At 51.9% G+C, this 22,695-nt stretch overlaps 1 protein-coding gene across 3 annotated transcripts in view; it reads right to left on the bottom strand.

The window, feature by feature from the left end:
• Positions 1–10,075: 10,075 nt before the first annotated feature.
• The window catches only part of EFL1 (elongation factor like GTPase 1), a 144,030-nt gene continuing 131,410 nt past the window's right edge, over positions 10,076–22,695 (bottom strand). For all 3 annotated transcript variants that reach the window (XM_002721464.6, XM_089309515.1, XM_089309516.1), the window contains 2 exons: positions 18,809–18,993; positions 10,076–10,424 (listed from right to left, as the gene is read on the bottom strand). In XM_002721464.6, coding sequence (XP_002721510.3) covers positions 10,236–10,424; positions 18,809–18,993 — 374 coding nt within the window. In that variant the 3' untranslated portion in view covers positions 10,076–10,235. The remainder of the gene's footprint in view (positions 10,425–18,808; positions 18,994–22,695) is intronic.

Below are 22,695 nucleotides of genomic sequence, written 5' to 3'. Positions count from 1 at the left end.
GCATCAGAGCAGGAGCCACAGCTGCCCCTTCTCAGAAGGGCTCCACACCCCAGGGGCTCCATGGAGCAGCCGCAGGAGCACCTGTCTCCTCCTCCTCTCCCCTCTGCCTCCCAGTAACCATCCACTCCTGCCCCAAAACGGGCAGATTCGCTCGTGTGCCTTGGAACTTCCGTGTGAGGCTCAGAGCCAGCGAGAGAACCTTGGGGGTCAGATGGGCTCCACGTGCGCCCATTTCACGATGAGCAGAAGCCACTCACTTTCCAAGAGGAGGGGCCTGGTGGGAGTGGCTCACATGCACACGGGGACACAAGGTGGACAGGACATCAGTGGTGCAGCCAGGGGAGGGAGGAGCCACCTGGCATCAGGACAGGGGCCTGGGAGGTGGAGGGTCAGAGGAGGGTGGAGGGCTCCAGCGACACCTCCCTCCGCCTCTGCCCCCTGGGGCTCCTCTCCTGTCCCCACCTTTTCCTCATCCCCTGGCTAACTGCCTCCGGGCTTCCCCGTCCAGGTGCTGAGAGCTATTGCCAGCCATGAGTTTTCATGGTCTTCCTACCCGTGACACAGTCATGATGCTCTGGACATGGCCACTCCCAGGCCAAGAGCATCCTGGGACTGTGACCTCCCCTCCCCCCACAGTAGGGGCTAAGGGGCCACAGATTCCCTGGAAGGGCAGTGGGTTGCACGGATGAGTGGGCTGCCCTGCCTGTGAGGGTTTCCAGGCATCAGGACTGCCCTAGGACATCTGAATAGCTACCTGCCAGGCTCTCAAAGCCTTCTGCCTCCCTACACTGTCCCAACCCATCACGGCGTAAGCACTTTCTCACACGTGGACACCAAGGCTTTCGATCCCTCAGCCATGGGGTGGCAGCCTCCATAAGTGATGGCACAGGGCCACTGTGTCATTTTATCTTGCACCACTGTCTTCTCGATGATCACACTTGTTGGACGTGCCAAGTAAACTTTATGGGAAAACAGTGTAGGAAGAGAAAGCGCCCCCTAATTAGACCCACAGAGATGATAAATTCAACACGCTTGTGAATGTTTTCAGACTTTTGCTAACACTGCATGCACTTAGCAAATGGTTTATTAAGAATGGATGCACATATTATCAATACATCATAAACATGCGGTCAAACAAAATTTAGTTTTATAGCTCGGCTTTTTACTTTCCAATATATCTTGGGATTCTGTGTCATTAGGTAAAGTCTTCTTCAGTCACCCTAATGGCCACTGGTATGCTGAAGTACCTCTTCCTTGGGTCTCCACTGATGGACACTGGAGTTTTTCCCTCTGGGGCCACTCCACACTGCCTTGGTCGGGTATCTCTGCACCTGTGCCTGGGTGTCTCTATAGGGCTGCTTGTCTGTGTTGAGTCCACCGTTGCCAGAGAATGTTGCACTCACCTCGACGTCCCCCAATGTCGTGTCCAGTTAGTGGTTTCCACCCTGCTGCACCTGATGCATGGACTTGGCGGGAATTTAATCAATGCCGCCAGCTCATTGCAGAAACTAACGGCAGTGGGGGGGGGTCGTCTTAGAAAGTGCCCCTGATGTTGCTCGGAGCCAGGCAAAGCCATGTAGAATGGGGTGTCAGAGCTCTCTCTGTACTCGCTTGGAAACCAAGGCTGCTTGTCATAATTCACGATGCAGGTCTGAAAATATTTTGATCATTGACAGTGAACAGGACAAATTTCAGGGCACTAAATAGCAAATAGGAAATAAACCAAGAGTGATCCCCAAATACATTTTCTTATTATTATTTAAAAGATTTTATTTATTTACTTGAGAGGTAGAGTTACAGACAGAGAGAGGGAGAGACAGAGAGAGGTCTTCCATCCGCAGGTTCACTCCCCAATTGGCTGCGATGGCCAGTGCTGCGCTAATCTGAAGCCTGGAGCCAGGAGCTTCTTCCGGGTCTCCCTTGTAGGTGCAGGGGCCTAAGGACCTGGGCCATCTTCCACTGCTTTCCCAGGCCACAGCAGAGAGCTGGATCGGAAGAGGAGCAGCCAGGACTCGAACCAGCGCTCATATGGGATGCCGGCACTGCAGGCAGAGGATTATCCTACTACGCCATACCGCCGGCCCCCACGTCTAGTTCTTAAAGTGAAGATGTTGTGAACAAAAGCGAAAAGTGTGACAATGAAAAGTGTATTTTCAATGATCTCATAGGATCCACAGAACGGAAAATTCTCCCAACACCAACTTGTCTAGGCACTTTCTTAAAAAAGAAAAAAAAATGATAACAGAGCAGCAGAAACTCACAACCAGATGTCTCATCGGGTCACAGTTTTTGTTTTTGGATTAGGGCAAATAAAAAAAGAAACATCTACATCTGAGGTTCAAATAACCATTTCCAACTTGATCCAACCTTCCTCCTTAAAAGTACATTTCTGAGTGCGCCAGATCTTTCCTGGTAGAGACACACCGTTACTCCCTTTTCTTGCCCTTACTGGGTTTGACAGGCAAGTAACGCCTTCCTCTGCCCACCAGCGTTCTGACTAGAAGGATCGCTAGCGGGACACTCTAGTTTCCAAGCAGATAGCCTCTCGGTCCGTTCTCTCCTAAAAGAACAGCAGACACGTCTGGGAAGACGTTAGAATTTCTGCAGCTACCATAAGGTGGAAGGAAATGAATTATCCAAAGGACGTCATTTTCTTTCTTTCTTTCTTTCTTTCTTTCTTCCTTCCTTCCTTCCTTCCTTCCTTCCTTCCTTCCTTCCTTCCTTCCTTCCTTCCTTCCTTCCTTCCTTCCTTCCTTCCTTCCTTCCTTCCTTCCTTCCTTCCTTCCTTCCTTCCTTCCTTCCTTCCTTCCTTCCTTCCTTCCTTCCTTCCTTCCTTCCTTCCTTCCTTCCTTCCTTCCTTCCTTCCTTCCTTCCTTCCTTCCTTCCTTCCTTCCTTCCTTCCTTCCTTCCTTCCTTCCTTCCTTCCTTCCTCCTTCCTTCCTTCCTTCCTTCCTTCCTTCCTTCCTTCCTTCCTTCCTTCCTTCCTTCCTTCCTTCCTTCTTTCTTTCTTTCTTTCTTTCTTTCTTTCTTTGTGACAGGCAGAGTGGATAGTGAGAGAGAGAGACAGAGAGAAAGGTCTTTCTTTTGCCGTTGGTTCACCCTCCAATGGCCGCCACGGCCAGCGCACCGCACTGATCCGATGGCAGGAGCCAGGTGCTTCTCCTGGTCTCCCATGGGGTGCAGGGCCCAAGCACTTGGGCCATCCTCCACTGCACTCCCGGGCCACAGCAGAGAGCTGGCCTGGAAGAGGGGCAACCAGGACAGAATCCGGCGCCCCGACCGGGACTAGAACCCGGTGTGCCGGCGCCGGTAGGTGGAGGATTAGCCTAGTGAGCCGCAGCGCTGGTCCCAAAGGACGTCTTGCAAGAGGTTAGTTCACAGTGAAGAGGAACAGCCTGCAGTAGTTAATAAACAGTTCCAAACGTGAAACGTGCAATTTTAAAGCGGTGTCTGTTGCAACCTGCACGCCCCTGGGCCTCGGCTTCCTGGGCCTCCTCCCCAGTTGCACCTGGTTCTTGGGTGGGGCCTGAGAACCTGTATTTCTCACAGGCTCCTAGGTGTTTGAGGATCCCACTGAGAACCTCTGCTGTATTTCACGTCCACTCTAGGACATGGCCCTCGGCACGTGTGGCATTCCAGGAGCTGGAGACCTGTTTTCCCGAGGTTGTTCTCCCCAACCGAATGCACAGTCTTAAGCCACTCACTGTACTTCTGCTATGGTTTGCTGGGCCCTCTGGGTGCAAGGCCTAGAATGGGAGAGAAATCTTCGCCTTTGAGGGGTTTTCAAATAAGCTGGGGTAAGATCTGTACACGACCTATACTACCATATTTATCAGAACACGCTGGGTCCCGTAAGAGATCGAAATGGTGTTACAGGAACCAGAGGAGAAAAGCCCCAGGTGGGGCAGCCACAGGAAGGTGTCGTACGATGGAGATGGTGCTACAGAGGGTGCAGCCAAGGGTGGGGACGACGGGAAGCAGGAGCCACCTCTGAGCAGGAGTGGGGCGTGCACAAAGGCGTTACACTGGCCAGGACTCTGCCCTGCTGCTCACCGACAAGCAACTCCCCTTAGTCCTTAGTGCCTCATCCAACTGGGAAGTCGGGGTGAGGGACAGAGCTCACTCCGAACAATGTTATCACAAGTTGGTCTTTCCTGATTCACTCAGCCCTGCTTTCCTGAGCAAGCTTAGTTCTCTGGTAGGACCTGGCCAGGTGGCAAAGGAAATAAAGTCCTGGCTTTTATTATTATTACTAGCAAAGCAACTCTAATAAAAACTCCTGCATCTTTGTCAAAAGTCCTGAGGTGGGTACTCACTGACCCATCCCTGGGTCAGATGTCCAAGCCAATGAGGCCAAGGGACTTGCACACACGGACTGTCCACGCCTGCGTCCTGGGAGCATGTGTGACCACACTCGCAGTGTATGGGCTGCATAGATTTGAAGTAGTTTCATGAAAGAAAGGTAGGGTGCTAGATACCACACAGCAGAGTCAGGAGCCACTACAGCCAGGAAGAACCCAAACTTGGGCTCAGTAGGCAAATCAGAGGGGACCCAGCTGAACATGTGTCCCCCGCACCCTATCCTGTGCCACTCTGGACCTGGTGCCTGCTGGCTTCTGTGCTGTGTTGTGCTCCCTCTATCCACAGCAGGAAGAACCCTGCCAGGGGACTGTTTAGTGTTAGGAACACGTACGGCGTGAGCTCCTCCAGACCAGGCCTTGAGAGTCAACTCTGAGCTGTCATCTCCAAGCATCCAACCAGGCCAGGGCAGGGACTGGTTACTCACTGTGCAAATTTTCTTGAGCCTTGAACCCCAGTCATTTTCCTGGGAGGCTCTGGTCCTTCCCTGTCGCGTGGGGGTGCCACTGTGCACTTAACTGACCAGAGCAGGAGTCACTGCTGCTGCTCCAGTTCTTCCTGGGTCCAGCCCCCTCCCGGGGAGCCAGGCTGGCCCTTGAAACTGTAGCATCATCGCCTGCTACCTTTCTGGGAAGGCGCCCCCCAAGGTTTTCTGTGTGCTTGCTCTTTGAAAACAGGAGGGAGGGGTTTTCCAGGGGCAGTGGTCCTGGAGCAGGCAAGGGGGCCGACTGAGCAAACCTGGGCTCTGGCAGGGAGGTGACCCGGGCCAGGATGGGAGCAGGTGTGTGGGGATGGCTGTGTTTGGGCAGACATGGCTGGCCGGGACAGATGGTCAGTGCAGAGTCTTGGGAGCCACTGGTTTTGAGCTGCAGGCTGGAAAAGGAAGCAAATCAAGGCAAAGAGGGTAAAAAGTGGGATGGGGACGTGAGGTTGGCGGTGGTGTGGCAGGGGCTGGAGCTTGTCGGGGTCGCGAGAAGGTGGGAGTGGGGCACAGTGCCGTGGGGGCAGTCCCGGACTGTGGCAGCATCCATAGGAACCATGAGTGCTGCTTCCATAGTAGCATGGGGGCAAGAGAGGTGGCCTTGGGGGGGACCAGGAATTGAGACTGCTAGGGTCGGAAACAGAGAGACCAGAGCTGACACCTGGGCTGGGCCAGGCCCTTGGAGTGTGGCTAAGCACCCTTTAGCAGGTCCTCTTCCGGCTGTAGCCAGCGACTGTTGTGGATTCCCAGGTCAAGGGTGAAGACAGCCCAGGGGCCCAGTGCATGTGGACGGAGTCAGGCTGGGCAGCACCAGCCACTCTGCCACATCAGCATCAGTGGCTGAGAAAAGACCAAGTGCCGAGAGAGCCCCGAAGGTGGGAGGGCGGGGACGGTCAACCCCACTGGCTAAACGCTGGGGACAGGCAGCCCCTACTCTGACAAGGGGCGTCGGTCTCTGTGTGAAGTCCAACCCGAAGGAAAGACGAGAAAAGGAAGAGAGGCAGAAAGCGCCTACGGCAGGTTCCAGCTGGCATCCTCTTCTTTGGTTCCAGATGGCGCAACACCAGCAGGAAGGCAAGAAATCTCAAGAGCAGAATGAAGTGAGATATGCAGGTTGCGTTTTTGTCATAGGATCAACTGATTCTTTTATTTTTTTAAAGATTTATTTGAAAGTCAGAGTTATAGAGAAGGAGAGGAGGGGGGGGGAGAGAGAGAGAGAGAGAGAGAGAGAGAGAGAGAGAGAGAGTCTTCCACCCGCTGGTTCACTCTCCAAACGGCAGCAACAGCTGGGGCTGGGCCAGGCCAAAGCCAGGAGGCGGGAGACAGAAGCTTCTCCTGGGTCTCCCATGTGGGTGGCAGGATCCCAAATACTTGGCCCATCTTTCGCTGCGTTCCAGGTGCATCAACAGGAGGCTGGGTTGGAAGTGGAGCAGCCGGGACAGGAGCCAGCATCCATATGGGATGCAGGCGTCGCAAGTAGCAGCTTTACCCACTATGCTACAACACCGGCCCCCACCTGAACCTTTAACCGGTCTAAACATCAGGTCTCTTCCAGCGCACGTGCACTAGGAAATGTAACGGACAAAAACAGCCACAGCAGCTGCTCTCACTGTGTTGGGCACCAGGTACCAGGTACTGTGTCCTAACAAAGATTAGCTCACGTGTGTGTCCCAGGAACCCCTTGCACAAGGGCTGCGAGGCTTAAGGAGACTTGGTGCCTCGTCCTGGTCACCCAGCCAGGGTGGCAGAATCCAGGGCTCTTTGGGGACATCCACGTGGGGGGGGGGGGGCTTGGCTCTTTCATTTCGGCCCCTCCAGGGAGCACTCTCCCCTGTGGTGCCCCTCACTCCTCCTGCCCGTCTTGTAGCAGGAGCTGCCAGGGGAATGCTGCATCTGACCTCGGCCTGGGCCCTAGGGCTGCTGTGGCCCAGGCTCCGTACATTTAACAGCACGCCCAACGCAAGGCCCTCAGACTTCCACAGTCTGGTTTGTGCGTTTAAGGTGATGTTCATTCTCTTGTTTAGGACCTGATCCCATGCCTTGGTTTTCATTACTTTCCTGAAGTTTTTTCCAGCGTGGAAAGTGCAAGGTGCCCTTTGCCTTAACCAGAAAGGGCTGGTTTGGCACGTTGACCATGGAGGACTGCCTAATTTCCATCTTCAATCATCTACTCATCTGGGGAGCTTTGGCTCCTGGGACAAGCTGTCCATAGCTCGTGTCTCACTTGCTTGTTGGTAGGTAGGTAGGAGGAAGGAAGGAAGGAATACTTCTTATGTGGATCTCCATTTGCAGCTCCAAGCACCCAAGCTGACTACTTACTGAAATCAGTTTTTTTTTTTTTTTTTTTTTTTTTACAGGCAGAGTGGACAGTGAGAGAGAGAGAGACAGAGAGAAAGGTCTTCCTTTTGCTGTTGGTTCACCCTCCAATGGCCGCCGCAGCCGGCGCACTGCGCTGATCCAAAGGCAGGAGCCAGGTACTTATCCTGGTCTCCCATGGGGTGCAGGGCCCAAGCACTTGGGCCATCCTCCACTGCACTCCCGGGCCACAGCAGAGAGCTGGCCTGGAAGAGGGGCAACCGGGACAGAATCCGGCGCCCCGACTGGACTAGAACCCGGTGTGCCAGTGCCGCTAGGTGGAGGATTAGCCTATTGAGCTGTGGCGCCAGCTGAAATCAGTTATTTTTCTAAAGTTACCAGTCACAACTCTGAGCCAGTATGGATGGTGGATCTTGAACACTGGCAATGCATCTAGAACCCCGAGGAAGAATCTAGAACACCAGTAATGGATCTGAGTGCTGGTAATGGATCTAGAACACGGACAATAAACCTAGTCACTGAGTGTGGGAACCCTGAACACCGGCAACGACTCTAGAACCCTGAGAAAGAATCTAGAACACCAATCATTACCCTTGAACTTCGGCGGCTTTGCCCCAAGTACAAACATCAGACGCCCCCAAGACCTCCCCAGCTCCCCTGCCATTCTTTTGATGGCTTGATAGACCTAACACAAATTACGTAATCATCAGTGGACTCCCTCTGCAAAGTCTTGCAAGCACCCAGAGGTGCGACTGAATGAGCCACGTGACTATGGGCTGTGGACTTAGCCTCTGCCAGGCCCTAATGAGTTTCCTTATCCCTGCCTCATGTAACAGGTGGAAGCAGCAGAGGACACGATCCATACGAGGGGACTTGCACAACAAGTTCACAGAAAATGGAGCTAACAGATATTTTGGGATACAAAAACTGTGATAGCCGTGCGAAGTTTATAAACTTTGTGAATCTGCAGGAACCCCCTCACAGAGATCAGTATTTTTAGCATCAAAACAAACATCCTTTTGGAGTCCCCTTGTGTATATACGTCCCGGACACGATGAAGAAGACGAATAAACATGGGCACCATCCCAGCAATCCACACCACGAGACGGGCATCCCCCCCTGACCCACAGAAACTCTGGCCCAAGAAAAAGGCCCCTCCCAGCCCCTGGGAGTGCAACGTGCTCATGCTCTGGGCTGCCGCCTGCAGCGCGTCCTGGAGTCCCCCACGCCTGCCCGCACCCTCCCTTCCCGACTCTGGGCCCAGGGCTGGCCGGGAAAGGTTGGTGCCCTTAGGTCTGTGTCCCGAGCGGATACACAGCTGTTTCTGGACCCTCAGTGCAAAGAACCTTCGGGAGGGGAGGGGGAGGGGAGAGGGTCCTGGGTTTGTGGCTTCCCCAGCCTCGCCTTCTGCACCGTCCTTGAAGCCTGCCTAGACCACTGCCAAGTCTCTGGCTGCCCCAGGACCACAGGATTCTCACTTCCACGTGGACACTGAGAGCTTTCTGGTTTCCTTCCAATAAATTCAACACTTGGGCATGGCACCGGGACAGAGGAAGACAGTCTCACTGTGCTGTCACAGACGGGGACGGTGGTCAGCAACCGGGGTCGCATGGCCAGACCCACGTTAGGGAAGACGATGTAGACGGTCGCCTAGCTACACCCCTCGGCCTGCCCCTTAGCGTCTCCTCCAAACACAGAGAGGCGGGCTCCCAGCCAGACACGTGCGTTCCCCAGAGAACTGCAGGAAGAGCTCCGACCCTGCCTGGGCTGGGCCTCTTTCCTCCCTCACGTGCGTGATTTGCTGATCAAGTGTGCAGTCCAAGAAAACACTCAGAGCGCAGCTCGCAGTTTGAAGGCTGCCGTCCGCGTGCGAGCTTTTCCTGGGCTATCAAAGTTGGAAATAAACCAGCACACGCTATCACTCTCCTCCACGAATTCAGATATCACGACCCGTTACTCTGAAACAGACCCGGCGGATTATCTAGGACGCTTCCCCCAGAGCCTGGGTCAGCCAGACATGACCGGCCACGCTGGGCCCTGAAGATGACAGATAAGGTGACAACTGGGATGGAGAACGACCTAGCTCATTAGGCAAGCTCATTAAAGGCATTCGCAAAGCCAAGTCTCGTCTGATAATCGTATGCTACAAAAAGAAAGGAATCCTTAAGTGGCTATAAAAATTATTATGCAACCTCAGAGACAACAAAGTCTATTTTTGACTGGATTGCCGTTGTTCCTTAAATGGGGATCACTCCGGATGAGGCGGCCGAGGAGACTGAGAGAAAATGTTTACAACAAAGGCAGCCACCTCGTGGCCATTAGACGGCAACCTTCCGTGAGGCTGCAGGAAATAGAGAAATTATAGGTTGTTTTTTTTTTTTTTTTTTTTTTTTTTTAGAAAAAGGGCCATAATTTTCATTAACACTTGTTTTAAAAGGGACGACGCATTTTCTGATGGTGTGCACACACACACACACACACACACACACACAGGCGCTCACTGCTTCGCTGGACCAGGCGGCGGGTCGGTTCTGACAGTGGCCTGGCTGAACGGACCGCACAGCTCTGCTCTCTCAGGTGCGTACTTTTCCCGCCGTGACTCAGTGACTGGGTAGGAGCGACGCTTCCGCTCAGAAATTCACCGCGATGGAGGAAGTGCGCCGCCGCCCTGGCAGGTGCAGAGCCCGTGAGGCCAGAGCGGGCCCCGGTGGAGGAGACCGCACAGGAGGGCGTCTGCACCTCTCCACCCGGCACACAGCAGGCTGCCCTGAAACCGGAACACAGCTCACTGCAGGGGCAGGGGGTTTACAGGGTAACATCAAGTTGCCATTGCAGTATTATGGTCACTTCTTGCCTCAAACCGGGATTGCTTAAAAAAACAAAACAAAAAAAACCCCCAAAACCACAACACTCTGAAAATGTGTTTTGTGACATCTTCTTTAAAATATTTATAGGGATCCACTGTATTGAAAGAGAAACCTTCCTGAGACCGACCCCTCGGTGTCCCTGACTTCAAGTCCTGACGAGGAAGGCGCTGGCCGGTGGGGGCGGGCGGGGTTGGGGGCGGGGGCGGGGGGGGCTACTTGTTCTTGCTGAGCGTCCTCTGCTTCTCCGCGTGCTCCACAATCTTCTCCTCCACGTGGAGGCCCTTCCGCTTCCGCACGGCGTTCATGTACTTCCGGGCCTGGTTCTCGGAGTCAGCCTTCTCCCCGAAGTGCAAGTACTCCTCCTCGGTGGTCGGCACCCAGAAGGGGTCGCTGGGAATGATCTTGTAGAGAGGGGACAGAAAGTGGGAGGTTAGGCACGCACACGTCGATGGCAAACCCCATCTATGGGCCCCAGGTCACACAGTCGTAGCCGACGGGAGAAGCTGGGCGGTGGGCAGTTAGGCTTTACGCGGAATGGGAATAAACCGGTGTGAAGAATCTGGGGCGCTGTGAACAAGTGGCAATAGATGGGGCGCCGGTTCTGTCCCGGTTGCCCCTCTTCCAGGCCAGCTCTCTGCTGTGGCCCAGGAAGGCAGTGGAGGATGGCCCAGGTGCTTGGGCCCTGCACCTGCATGGGAGACTAGGAGGAAGCACCTGGCTCCTGGCTTCAGATCTGCGTAGCTCTGGCCGTAGCGGCCATTTAGGGGGTGAACCAACGGAAGGAAGACCTTTCTCTCTGTCTCTCTCTCTCTCACTGTCTAACTCTGCCTGTCAAAAAAAAAAAAAAAAAACAAAAAAAAAAACAAAAAAAACAAAAAAAACCCAAGTGGCAGTAGATTAAACCCAGCTTGTACCATCTACATTATCCTTTGCTCACGGAGCTGTTTCAGGAAACAAAGACAGAAGGCAAACCATTAATTTTCAATAACACAATTTAAAACTTTCCTTTTCACTAGGATTTATCTGGGTGTTAGTGTCTTTTCATCAACACTGCCTTTGTCCCCAGCAAAGACCGACATGTTCCTGGAAGCACATTAGTTCTTGCTCTCAAATTCAGTGCAGTGCCTGGTGAGCGGGACCAGAGGCAGACATGAGTAGCTTCCTTTTCTCTGCACGCATACAGAGAAAGGTGGTGAGGAGAGATAAACCTAGAGGACGGCAGGCTTCGGACAATTCCCTGCTGACCTCACTCCTTGAAAGGAAGGGCAGAGGGCAGAGCTTGGAGAAGGGCAAGGAGGAGAGAGCCGGCTAGTCTGGAAGCCAGACTTTGTAGAGGGATGGCCAGCAGCCACATCGGGATATTCAAGAAGGTGGTGACCTTGGACATGGACCCATCTGAGTGGAGTCCAATGCCCCAGAGGCTGACTTCCGGGGTACGACAGACGCCTGTACCCACGCTGCCCCTTTGGACTTGTCAGGGTTAGAAAGCCACTTGCCTCTCCTTAAAGACCACCTTCTCCAAGATCAGCTTGATCAGTAATGAAGCCGAGACCCTGGCCTTTCTTTGCCTTAGGGTTGCTGTTGTTATAATTCTTTTATTTCTCAACTAGGGGGAAGGTTATTTATTGGGTAGCCACAAACCCCCAACACTTTTCAATTCAAAATATAGAAATGAAAAAAAAAGTCAGTCACTCTTCAACATGGAAGGGGAAACTGCTGTGGGCCAGGAAGAGAGAAGTTTTTGGAGAGAGAAGAGGCAATATCACAGTAGTAAACCCATGCAAGCCCACAGGCAGCCACGGCACGTGTGAGCCATGTATGAAGGGCCCAGAGCCACGTGCCCCGGAAGACACCTGCTCGCTCGGCTCTGCAGCCAGGACACCCGTGTCTGCCCAGGCTGTGACTAGAAACGAGGCAGACACAGGCAGCTGTGGAGATGAGATGCAGCCCGTGCTAACCTGCGGTTCTGCACCACCCACGCTGGCGAGGGCAGCGAGGGAGCCGCGGCAAGGGACGTGGTTGGAGCCATGCACTGGGGGACAGAGGAAGAGGTGACTGAAACACCGACTGGTGAGGCCCCTCCACGGCGGGACACACGGCAAGTAAACTCCTGAAGATGACCTTCCGTGAGTTACAGAGCGAAGGCACAGCACGGAGTCCAGCGCCCGGCCAGCCATCAGAACCGACAGAGGGCAGAACAGATGAGCAGGTCGGGAAGGGCAGCAGAGCAATCGAAGGAACCTGAGAGAGAGCAGTGGGTCCCGCAGACAAACAGAGGGCACAGCGAGCATCCAGCAAACATTAGGCAGTTGTAAAAAAGACGTCCAGCGAGAAGACCAGGTAATGCTGCAAAGTAGTGAATTAAAAGACTGACATGGATGCAGAGTACATAAAGAACCTTTGCAACTCAACAAAAAGATAATATAAAAGTGCCAACAACCCAATTAAAAAATTGGCCAAAGATCTGAAGAGACATCTCTCCAATGAAGATATACAGACGGTACATGGGCAGGAGAAGAGAGCACTAGGGAGAGGCAAGTCCACACCGCCACGAGGTGCCACGTCCCGCCCACTGGGGCAGCTGTGATAGAAGCAATGATGCAAACAGAGAGGATACGAACACTGCAGGGGATGCCAAGACACGGGAAGCCTCCGTCCACTGCGGATGGGAACGGGGAACGGCACAGAGACCGGGACAAAAGGTCTGGCAGCGCCCTGAGAAGTTAAATTAATGTTGGACTCCCCACTCCACGCCTCGGTACTGATCCAAGAACTGGAAAGAAGGACTGGATCGGGTACATGCACGCGCAGGGTCACAGCAGACCTGCAGCTCACGCCTGGAAGAAGGCTCCAACGTCCGCAGTGGCTGAGTGGATAAACAAATACGGCTCACCCACGGAACCGGCTACTGAACAGCCGCAAACAGGAACGGAGCGCTGATACGACACAGAGGTACCCCCAAACACTGTGTGATGCGAACCCAGACACAAACAGTCACACATTAAACGCTTCCCTGTGTATGTAACGTCAGAACAGATTAACCCACAGAGAAAGAACTCAGCCGGGTAGTCGGGGGGCCTGGGGTACGCTGGGATGGTGAGGAGCCTTACTCTGGAGTGAAGGTGGTGGTCGCACACATTGTGAATGTGCTGAAAGCAACAGAACTGCTTACGGTTCTTAACTTTATGCTCTATGAATTTCAGCCCAATAAATTATTATTGAAAAAAGGCAGACTTTCGGAAACTTCCCAGAGTCTACCAGAGAGAGACAGAAATTGCAGGGGGTATCTAACACGAGTTCTAGAAGCAGGGAAGGCAAGTCCTTAGGAAGCACACGCTGGGTCCCGAGCCGGCAATGCAGTGAAGCCCCTGTGAGCAAGTGCTCCTATCTGTGAGCTCCTGAGTGCCCGCGTCTCACACGGGCATCGGTTCGTATCCCAGCTGTTCCACTTCCAACCCAGCTCCTTGTTAATGGCTTGCTTTCTTTAAGATTTATTTTATTTACTTGAAAGATTTTTAAGATTTATTTTATTTATTTGAAAGTTACAGAGAGGGGTAGAGATGGAGAAAGGTCTTCCATCTGCTGGTTCACTCTCTAAATGGCTGCAATGGCTGGAGCTGAGCCACCCGACCCCAGGAGCCAGGAGCTTCTTCCAGGTTTCCCACATGGGTGCAGGGCCCAAGGACTTGGGCCATCCTCCACTGCTTTCCCAGGCCATTGCAGAGAGCTGGATCGGAAGTGGAACGTCTGGGACTCGAACCGGTACCCATATGGGATGCCAGCACTGTAGGCAGGGGCTTTACCCACTACGCCACAGCACAGGCCCCAAGGACGCCATTTTGTAATTCACAGAAAGGCACTGAGCAAGCTGCTGTCCTGGGTCTTAAAAACAAAACAAAATAAAACAAAACCAAAAAACCCCAGGCCCCAATTCAATTTTTTGCTCAATTTCTCACCATGATTATGGTTGGCAGGTGGAAATACTGTGTTCAGAATGAACTTCTTCAGAGCCACTGGAGTCATTTCTCCCTCACCCTGCGTGAACTTGAGGCGGCCCCCGGGCAGTGCCCCCGCCCGGCGAGCCCCTGTTCAGGGGCTGCCCCGTGCCCCGCAGTGCGTTGGTCGACGCTGTTTCTCTTTCTGTGCCTGTCATTAGCGCCTTGTCTTCCTTTTTCACAGAAGGGTAGAACTTGAGAGAAATCATGCGACTGCTGACTTCAAAGGTTTCCTCATGGAAAATGCCTGTAATTTTATTTCCTCCGTTTCTCGAAGCACTTTCTCTCAAAAGCCCTTGATTGTAAATTACATGGTGTGGCAGAATACAAATGAAAAAAAAAGTGCCTTGGAGTGAGAAGCCAGAGCTCAACAACTGTGTTATTTCTAAAGCTAACCACGGGGTGGGGCGCGGGGGGAACCGAGACAGCCATGAAACATCAGATCAATGGCATTTAATTGTGAGATGTCAGCTTTGGGGAACACGAACACAACAGGTGTCCGAGAGATGACGGGAGGATGGCTCAAAATTGGGGCAAAACTTTCATGGACGGCAGTCTCTCCTCTAAAATTATTTATTAAAGAGACTGATTTTTAATAATAAGCTGTAGTGAAGTCAGAAACTCGCATTTTAAAAAAACCACTAACTGCATAAGGTCAGTTTTCAGCATTTAAAAAAAATTATTTCAATTCTGAGACAAAGGAGACTGAAAACCATCTCGGCTTTCAAGTAATAAAACTCACGTACTTGCAAGAGCCTCACTGATTTTATCTGAGTTGCCCCTAAATGCCCACCCATCCCGGTTTCTTTGGCAGCAGGAGTTCCGGCTGGCACACGGCGGCCTCGGCTCAAGGGGCGCGGGCACACGTTCTCCATGAAGAGCCAGACGGGAAGTGTTTCAGACCGTATGGGCCTTATGATCTCTGTACTTAGCTCTGCGTGAAAGCAGCCACAGAAAAATACACAAATGAATGGGTATGGCTTTGTTCTAGTAAAAATTCCTTTACCCGAACAGGAAAGGAACCCTACTTGGCTGATCCCTGACCTGGTCAAATGCTGCAGTTCTGGCCTTGCGGAGTGGGGCTCCGTTAGACTGGTCACAAGACTGGTTCTGGCTAACAGGAAGGGATGGCGTGATGTTGTGCAAGATGCAGTGTGTGTCCGCACAGTGAAGGTGCACTCCTGACTCCTTCCCGCCCTGTGCCTATTGGCTCAAACGCGGACGAGACGGGGAGGCGGAACAGCCGGCCTGCGCACCAGCACAATTCTGCCGAGGGTGGAGAAATGCAGCCATCTGGAGTGAGCTGGGCTCCTGGCACAGTGCCACGCGCCAGCCCTGGACTACCTCCTCCACCTCCAGAGACAGTCTCCCCTTTACTTGGGCCACTGTATTGTGGGTTCCCTTCCTGACCAACACCAGGGGTCCTCAAAAAGTTTTTGGAAGATGCACCCACTGATTTAAAAATGGTTTTGCATTAAAATAAACTTATCTTTACATTCCAGTGTTCCGTGAATTTTTGGAGTATCCTTGTATATTTGCCAATTAGGAAATGAGGTGGACTTTATACTTTTCTAAAAATGTGCTTTGTAAGATCACTTTCAAGGATAAGACTGTAAAATGATGACATCTTTGAACAAGAACCGGAACACGTGAGCTCAAATGTGTCGTCCTGCCAGTCACGATGCCACCTTCACATTAGCTCTGAGTGTGTGTTCTGGACGTGCACTCACGGACAGCAGACACAGGGGTTGTCGGTGGACGCACACCCTCTCTGCAACCCCGGGTTCTGCAGTGTTGAGCAAGGCATCCTCATGGGACAGAACACTCGTCATTGCTATGATATTATGGAGCCAGAGCTGTGAGTGCTGAAGGCAGTTTTCTTTCTTTTTCTTTTTTTTTTTTTTTTGACAGGCAGAGTGGATAGTGAGAGAGAGACAGAGAGAAAGGTCTTCCTTTGCCGTTGGTTCACCCTCCAAAGGCTGCCGTGGCCAGCGCACCACGCTGATCCGAAGCCAGGAGCCAGGTGCTTCTGGTCTCACATGGGGTGCAGGGCCCAAGCACTTGGGCCATCCTCCACTGCACTCCCGGGCCACAGCAGAGAGCTGGCCTGGAAGAGGGGCAACCGGGACAGAATCCGGCGCCCCGACCAGGACTAGAACCCGGTGTGCCGGCACCGCAAGGCGGAGGATTAGCCTAGTGAGACGTGGCACCGGCCAACTGAAGGCAGTTTTCACTGAAGGCAGTGCCAATGAAGAAAGTTTTTGCCTCTCTAGGTTGTTACACCGAAGTGAACAGCTCTCTCTCCAGTTCTAAGTATCGTCCAGCCTCCTGGCCCAGGATCGCAGGTCTGGTCACTAGCGCCCGTGGCAGAGGACGCCTATGACATTCCCCAGAGTGAACGTCAGTAATGCATCTACGTGACTGACCCCTCGCTTGTTCCCAGGTGTTGTTTGCGATAACCTGTCTCTCCTGCTTCCTACTTGTTTATGTTCACATGTGGTAGCTGAGTGCCGAAAGCAAAGCTAAAAAGCTAGGATTTTTGTGAAATAAGAAATTACTATCTGTAAGCTTCAGGATTAAAATATAAATGCTTTGGGGCTACTGTTTTCAACAAAATGAAAGGTAACAATGATAACTACTCAGACGTAAGTTAATAAAACCATTGAAAGAATATTTAGTTTCAAACGTGCAAAATTCAAGAAAATTTCACAGTAAGTCCCTGAAGAAATATAGAATTTATATTGAGGGGAAAAAAGTTACATAAATCAGAACACTAACCTTGGTTCTACCATGCATTAAGAATGTGATTTTTAGAGCCGGCACTGTGGTGCATGGGTTAGGCCACAGCTTGCAACACCAGCATCCTGTACCAAAGAACTAGTTTGGGTCCTGGCTGCTCCACCTCTGATGCAGCTCCCTGCTAATGCATCTGGGAAAGCAGCAGATGATGGCCAAGTCCTTGGACCCCTGCACCCACGTGGGAGACCAGACCCAGATGGAGTTCTTGGTTCCTGGCTTTAGCCTGGCCCAGCTCCAGCAGTTGCGGCCATTTGGGGAGTGAAACAGTGGATGGGAGATCTCTCTTTGTCTCTCTCTCTCTCACTCTTTCAAATAAATAAAAATCTTTTTTTAAAAAGTAAGTTTTTTTAAGCAGATGAAGTCCAATGCTTTGGACTTGCAACTTCACTTGTATCAATTTAGATGATATGAACTTGCAGAATTAAAATCAAATTTACCTTGGCCAAAGTCAGTTTTTCTCTAGTGTCATTTACTTCACTGATTGACCCGATTCTAAGTTTAATTTTAAAATGCAGATTCTTTCTCAACTACTCTCATTCTCCATTAATTATCTGAATTTACACCTTCTGGGCAGACATTCGGCCTAGCAGTGAAGACCCTGGTTGGGATACCCACATTCCACACTGAAGTGCGGGTTCGCGTCCGGGCTCCAGCTTCCTGTGAGACAGTGCGAGTTGCTGGATTCCTGCCATCCACATGGGGACCTTGGATTGTATTTTGGGCTCCTGGCTCCAGCCTTGGCTGTTGAGACCGTTTTGGGGTGAACCAACAGATGGGCGCTTTCTTTGTCTCTTTGCTTCTTAAATAAATAAATACATTTAAACTCCATTTAAAGTGTTCTAGAGAAATGGACCCATCAGGGTAAACACAGAGAAAGAACAACTAGTACTGAACCTGAACCTGAGTTTTGTGGAAATAAAAAGACTTGAAGAAAAAAATCTGCACCTCGGCGTGAAGCCTGGTGCCGGGCCACGCTGCTGAGAGCACAGAAGGAATGTGGTGTGGACAGAGAATGGCAGTCAACGGCCTGCATGTGGCGATGGCAGCCACTCAGTCAGGTACTTGACACATCGCATCCAGGGGCCAAAAACACTCAGGGAGGCTCACAATTTGTCCAAATAAGTGGCAGAACTAATATCTGAAACCAGGACCGATTCCAAGTCAATGTTTCTTCCACTAAACTACAAACTTCCATGGTGAAAGCCAAAAAAAAAAGTGAACTTACTTAGAAAGTTTTCTTTAAACAACCTTTCTGCGTATGTTTCTTAGTTTAAAAATTCTCCTCCTGACCCTCGGCTCTGTCTTGAAACGTAACCTGCGTTAGGCCCGCGTCACCCCCCTGAGCCTGCTCAGGAAGGGTGGCCTGACCTCACTGCGGCCTGCTCTTGTCTCGCCTCGACCTGAAGAATATTGCGCTCCAAGCTGTTTTCTCTCTGGCAACGTGGGCCTGTGGAGTTTTCCTTCCCGAGTACAGATACGGCTCATCTTCTCGCCTCCCTTCATCCACGCCGACGCGGAAGTGCTCTGATGAGCATTCACTCCACAGCACTTGGAAGCTGCACACACCCTGAATCTTCATAATGGGGCCCGAGGAATACGAAACACAGCAGATCTAAAGCTCCCCCTTGCAAGAGGCAGGACTGTTCCTGCTCTGGGCGCCGGAGGTAGTTTTTCCCAAGTGACGTTTCACTTTCGAAAGATCCGTGATGCTCCTGTGAAAGTCTAACATAGAACTTTACAGGGAGAACACGAGGATTAAGTGTTGTGCATCTACACTTTACACTAAATAAAAAGAGAGGGTGAAAAACGCGTCCAAGTGCGCACGAAAAGCCACGCAGAATCGAAGGTCCATTGAACCCGGATGAGCAAAGCCCCCTGCTCTCTGCTGTCGTCCATCTGAGTGCCCAGGGCCTTCCGGTAGCTCCCGGGGCCTCTCTGGCAGGGAGCACAGCCAGGGATGTAGAGGAGGACTGGGGAACTGGGGATCTCACCTCCCAGTGGCTGAACACCAGCTGCGGGCTGGCCAGGCCGCTGGTCCTCTTCCTGATTTCATCGGCGAAACCGAAGCTCTCGGCCACGGGCAGCACGGCCTTGATGATGAACATGTCTGTCCCTTCCTTCATCTCTTCTTGAAGCACTCGACCTTCTCGCTTCGACAAGACAGCATAGACGCGGCCTGCAAAGTCAGAAATGGCTTCAGTTCATCGCCTTAGCCACACGGGGACACGACTGCCTCCATGCTGCACCCTGTATAAATTTGTTATCGGTAATTTTGGTTTTCAAGAGCACGGGAACGTTTTTGACAATATGTATCTATTTGAGAGCAGGGAGAGACAAATGTGAGAGACGGATCGATCTATAAATCAACAGGAAGAGCAAGAGAAGAGAATCATGGGTGACTGTGAAGAAGCTGGGACAGCTAGCACAGACGCTCCCTAAAGCCGCCTTTCTTCTACTTGAACGGCAATCGTAATTACAGCAATCACCCATGCATGCGTTAGCCTCAGAGATCCTCTCTGCAGATGAGCAGGGCTGAAGCGTCCTCTGAGACTCCACTGTGTCCTGGACTCCTGTCTCCCAGGCATCTGGTGTGCATGCCACCCACTCATCCTGTATGTTTTTGAAACGAATGACTGAAGGCACAGGATGAAATTATCTGAGTCCCTGTACCTTTCTCTCTCCTGGTGGTGGATATGAGAAAGGATAAAGGGAAAAAAAGAAATGGTGGAAAACTCAATGTATTGTAAGGCTTTAAGAAGTTAAAACAGTGGTCAGCGTGCTGGCGTAGCAGGTAGAGCTGCCGCCGGCGACACCAGCGTCCCGTATGGGTGCCGGTTTGTGCCTTGGCTGCTCCATTTCCGATCCAGCTCCCTGCTAATGACCTGGGAAAAGCAGGGGAAGATGGCCCAAGTGTGTGGACCCCTGCACCCACACGGACATCCAGGTGAAGCTCCTGGCTTCAGCCTGGCCCAGCTCTGGTTGTTGGGGCCATCTGAGGAATTAATCAGCAGTCCAAAGCTCCCTTCTTCTCTTTCAAAATAAATAAATAAATAAATATATTTTTAAACTAAAACCAACCAATCCCATAAACTGATGGGCCTTTATCATCTTTAGGTTTAGCTTAAAAACAAAGTAGGGGTTAAGACGCTGCTTGGGTGCCGGCACCCGACAGGGAGTGCCTGAGTTCAGGTCCCGGTCTGCACCCAGTTTCAGGTTCTCGCTACCGTGCACCCTGCCAGGCAGAAGAGAGACCTGGATAGAATTCCAGGCTCCTGGCTTTGGTCTGGTCCAGCGTTGGCTGTTGCAAGCTTTTGGTGTGTGAACAATCAAGTGGACAATCTCTCGCTCTGCCTTTCAATTAAAAAAAAAAAAAAATGTAAAAATTCTGTGAGTGACAAGAAAGGTGCCACTGTGACCCCAACTCTCCACCACCACCCTGACACTGTGCCCTCCCCTCCCCTCCAGCTGCTACAGTATCTTCTTTATACATTAAAAATATAAAAAATGATTAATCTATTTACTTGAAAGGCACAGTAACAGAGAGAAGAGAGGAAGAGGGAAAGGGAGGAGGAGGAAGAGGGAGAGAGCTTCCATCCACTGGTCACTCCCCAAAAGTCCACAACAGCCACGGCTGGGCCAGGCCAAAGGCAGGGGCCAGGAACTCCATCCGGGTCCCCCCTGTGGGGAGCAACTCGGACTAGACTGTTACTGGAATTAAGACTTATTCTATGCATCTGCTCTCCCACAATATGGCGCTGGGAGAGGAGGAAACAGCTTCTATACAGCTGCCTCCAGTTCAACCAATAAACAGCAGGACCTGCTCCTGATTGCAGGAGAGCAGCGTACTCAGCGTGTGGGTAGCAGAGTTGGGATTGGTGGAAGAGGACTATAAAGGAGGAGAGAGACAACATGCACCAGGAACATCTGAAGGAACACCTGTGCAGCCCCCGAGAGAGCCGGCCGGCGGTGTGCCGCTCCCCCGCGGAAGTGGCGAAAGTGGCCAGGGGGAACCGCCCTTCCACGGAGGTGGAAGGGACGGTAGCCAACCCGGGAAGAACCAGCAGCAAACCCGGGGAGGGCCGAGCAGACGAAAGAACAGCGCAGGGTCCTGTGTCACTCCTCCATGAAGAGGGGGAGCGACATAATGGTGCCGTGACTCGGATAGGAAGCCTAGGTAGGGTTTAGTGTCGTTCCTCCATGAAGAGGGGGAGCGACATAATGGTGCCGTGACTTGGATAGGAAACCTAGGAGGGAAGAAACGGGAAGAAGTGGGAAAATACCGGAGAGAGACTAGCAAAGAGCCTAGGGAAAAGCCGGACGGAAAAGGTGCCGGAAGAAGCTATCGAAAGCCTAGGCATAGACTCGGATACGGACTGTGGGGAGAAGCCAGGAGAAATGAGAGGGGAATATTGTTGTTGGAAGAAAAGTTAGGGAAACATACCGGGTAGAGAAAAATGTTAGAGAGGATGCAGCCGCGGGGGCAGGCCGAGGCGGAGACGTAAGCTATCTTGGGATTGTCAAGTCAGCCCGGGGAACAAAAGGCGAAAATCTAAAAAAACCAGAGGTGGAGACGTGGGCCAGGTTGGAATCCATCAGATTAGCCCGGGGAGCAAAAGACGGGAAGCCAAACCGAAAGGCGGAGACGAGAGCCAGGTTGAATTCGCCAGGTTAGCCCGGGGAGCTTAGACTGAATACCGGTGGCGGAAACGTGAGCTAGGCTGTGTGATTCGCGGAAGCCGCTGCGTGCAGAGAGAGCACGCGGGGCGTGAATAGATAGGGAACATGGGGCTGGCGTGAAGGCTGTGGTGCGGGCGCGAAGGGCGTGGAGACCGCTGAGCGCGCGAAGCCGAGCCACGCAGAGCCGGCCTGGAAAAGCAGTGGAAGATGGCCAAGGTCCTTGGGCCCCTGCACCTGCGTAGGAAGACCTGTAAGAAGCTCCTGGCTCTGGATTGGTCCAACTCTGGCTGTTGCGGCCATTTGGGGAGTGAACCAGCAGATGGAAGACCTCTCTCTCTCTCTACCTCTCTGTAACTCTTTCAGATAAATAAATCTTTAAAAAAAAAAAAATAAAAGATAATTGAAGGCCCTACTGTGTGAAAGGGACCAGGGAAGAGGTCGTTGTCAGAACAAAAACAGCAACAAAAAGGTCAATCACATGGGATAGTCCTGACTGGGGCTCAGTTCTTAATGTCTGCAATACAGGGGTCTCTGAGGCTGGCAGTCACCCCTACGTTGGCTCCTGTGACTGCCAGACTCCAGGGTAGAGAGAGCATGCCACAGTAAGCCATGACTGCCTGCAGTTACACATCTGGGGTTTTTCCACTCTGAGCTCACAATTTCTTCAATCACTCGCAACTCAACTCTGTTTTCAAGTCCTCTTCATCGCTTAAAGCCCATTAAAAAGATCTTGATGCATAGTGTCTTCTCTAACACCCAAGTTCAAAAAAAAGCTCTTCCCCATTTGGGCTCCACTGAATCCCATCTGTTCTTTTATGGTGCTACAGATGTTTCTTTTCCATAATAGTAAGCAAGATTAATTTGTAGATTCTACAGTTTAAAAAAAGAAAAAACAAAAAACCCTTATTTGAAAAGTGTAGACAGACAGTTCTCCATCTAACAGTTCGCTCCTCAACTGTCTATAACAGCTGAGGTGGGTCAGGCCAACGTCAGGAGCCAGGAACTCAATTCACGTTTCCCACACTGGTAGCAGGAACCCAAGCACGTGCAGCACCACATGTTGCCTCTCATGGCACGCAGTAGCAGGAAACCGGACTTGACTCCAGGCGCTCTGATACGGGATGTGGGTATGTCAAACAGCACATTAACCATGCACAAAACACCCAGCCCTCTACAGTCTTGCAAGCTAGAAGTCAGGCAG

The sequence above is a fragment of the Oryctolagus cuniculus genome, chromosome 12 (assembly GCF_051225735.1).
Source record: "Oryctolagus cuniculus isolate XC-2025 breed Fujian yellow rabbit chromosome 12, ASM5122573v1, whole genome shotgun sequence".
Taxonomy (NCBI): Eukaryota; Metazoa; Chordata; class Mammalia; order Lagomorpha; family Leporidae; genus Oryctolagus; species Oryctolagus cuniculus.
This window is presented reverse-complemented; position numbering and strand designations above follow the sequence as displayed.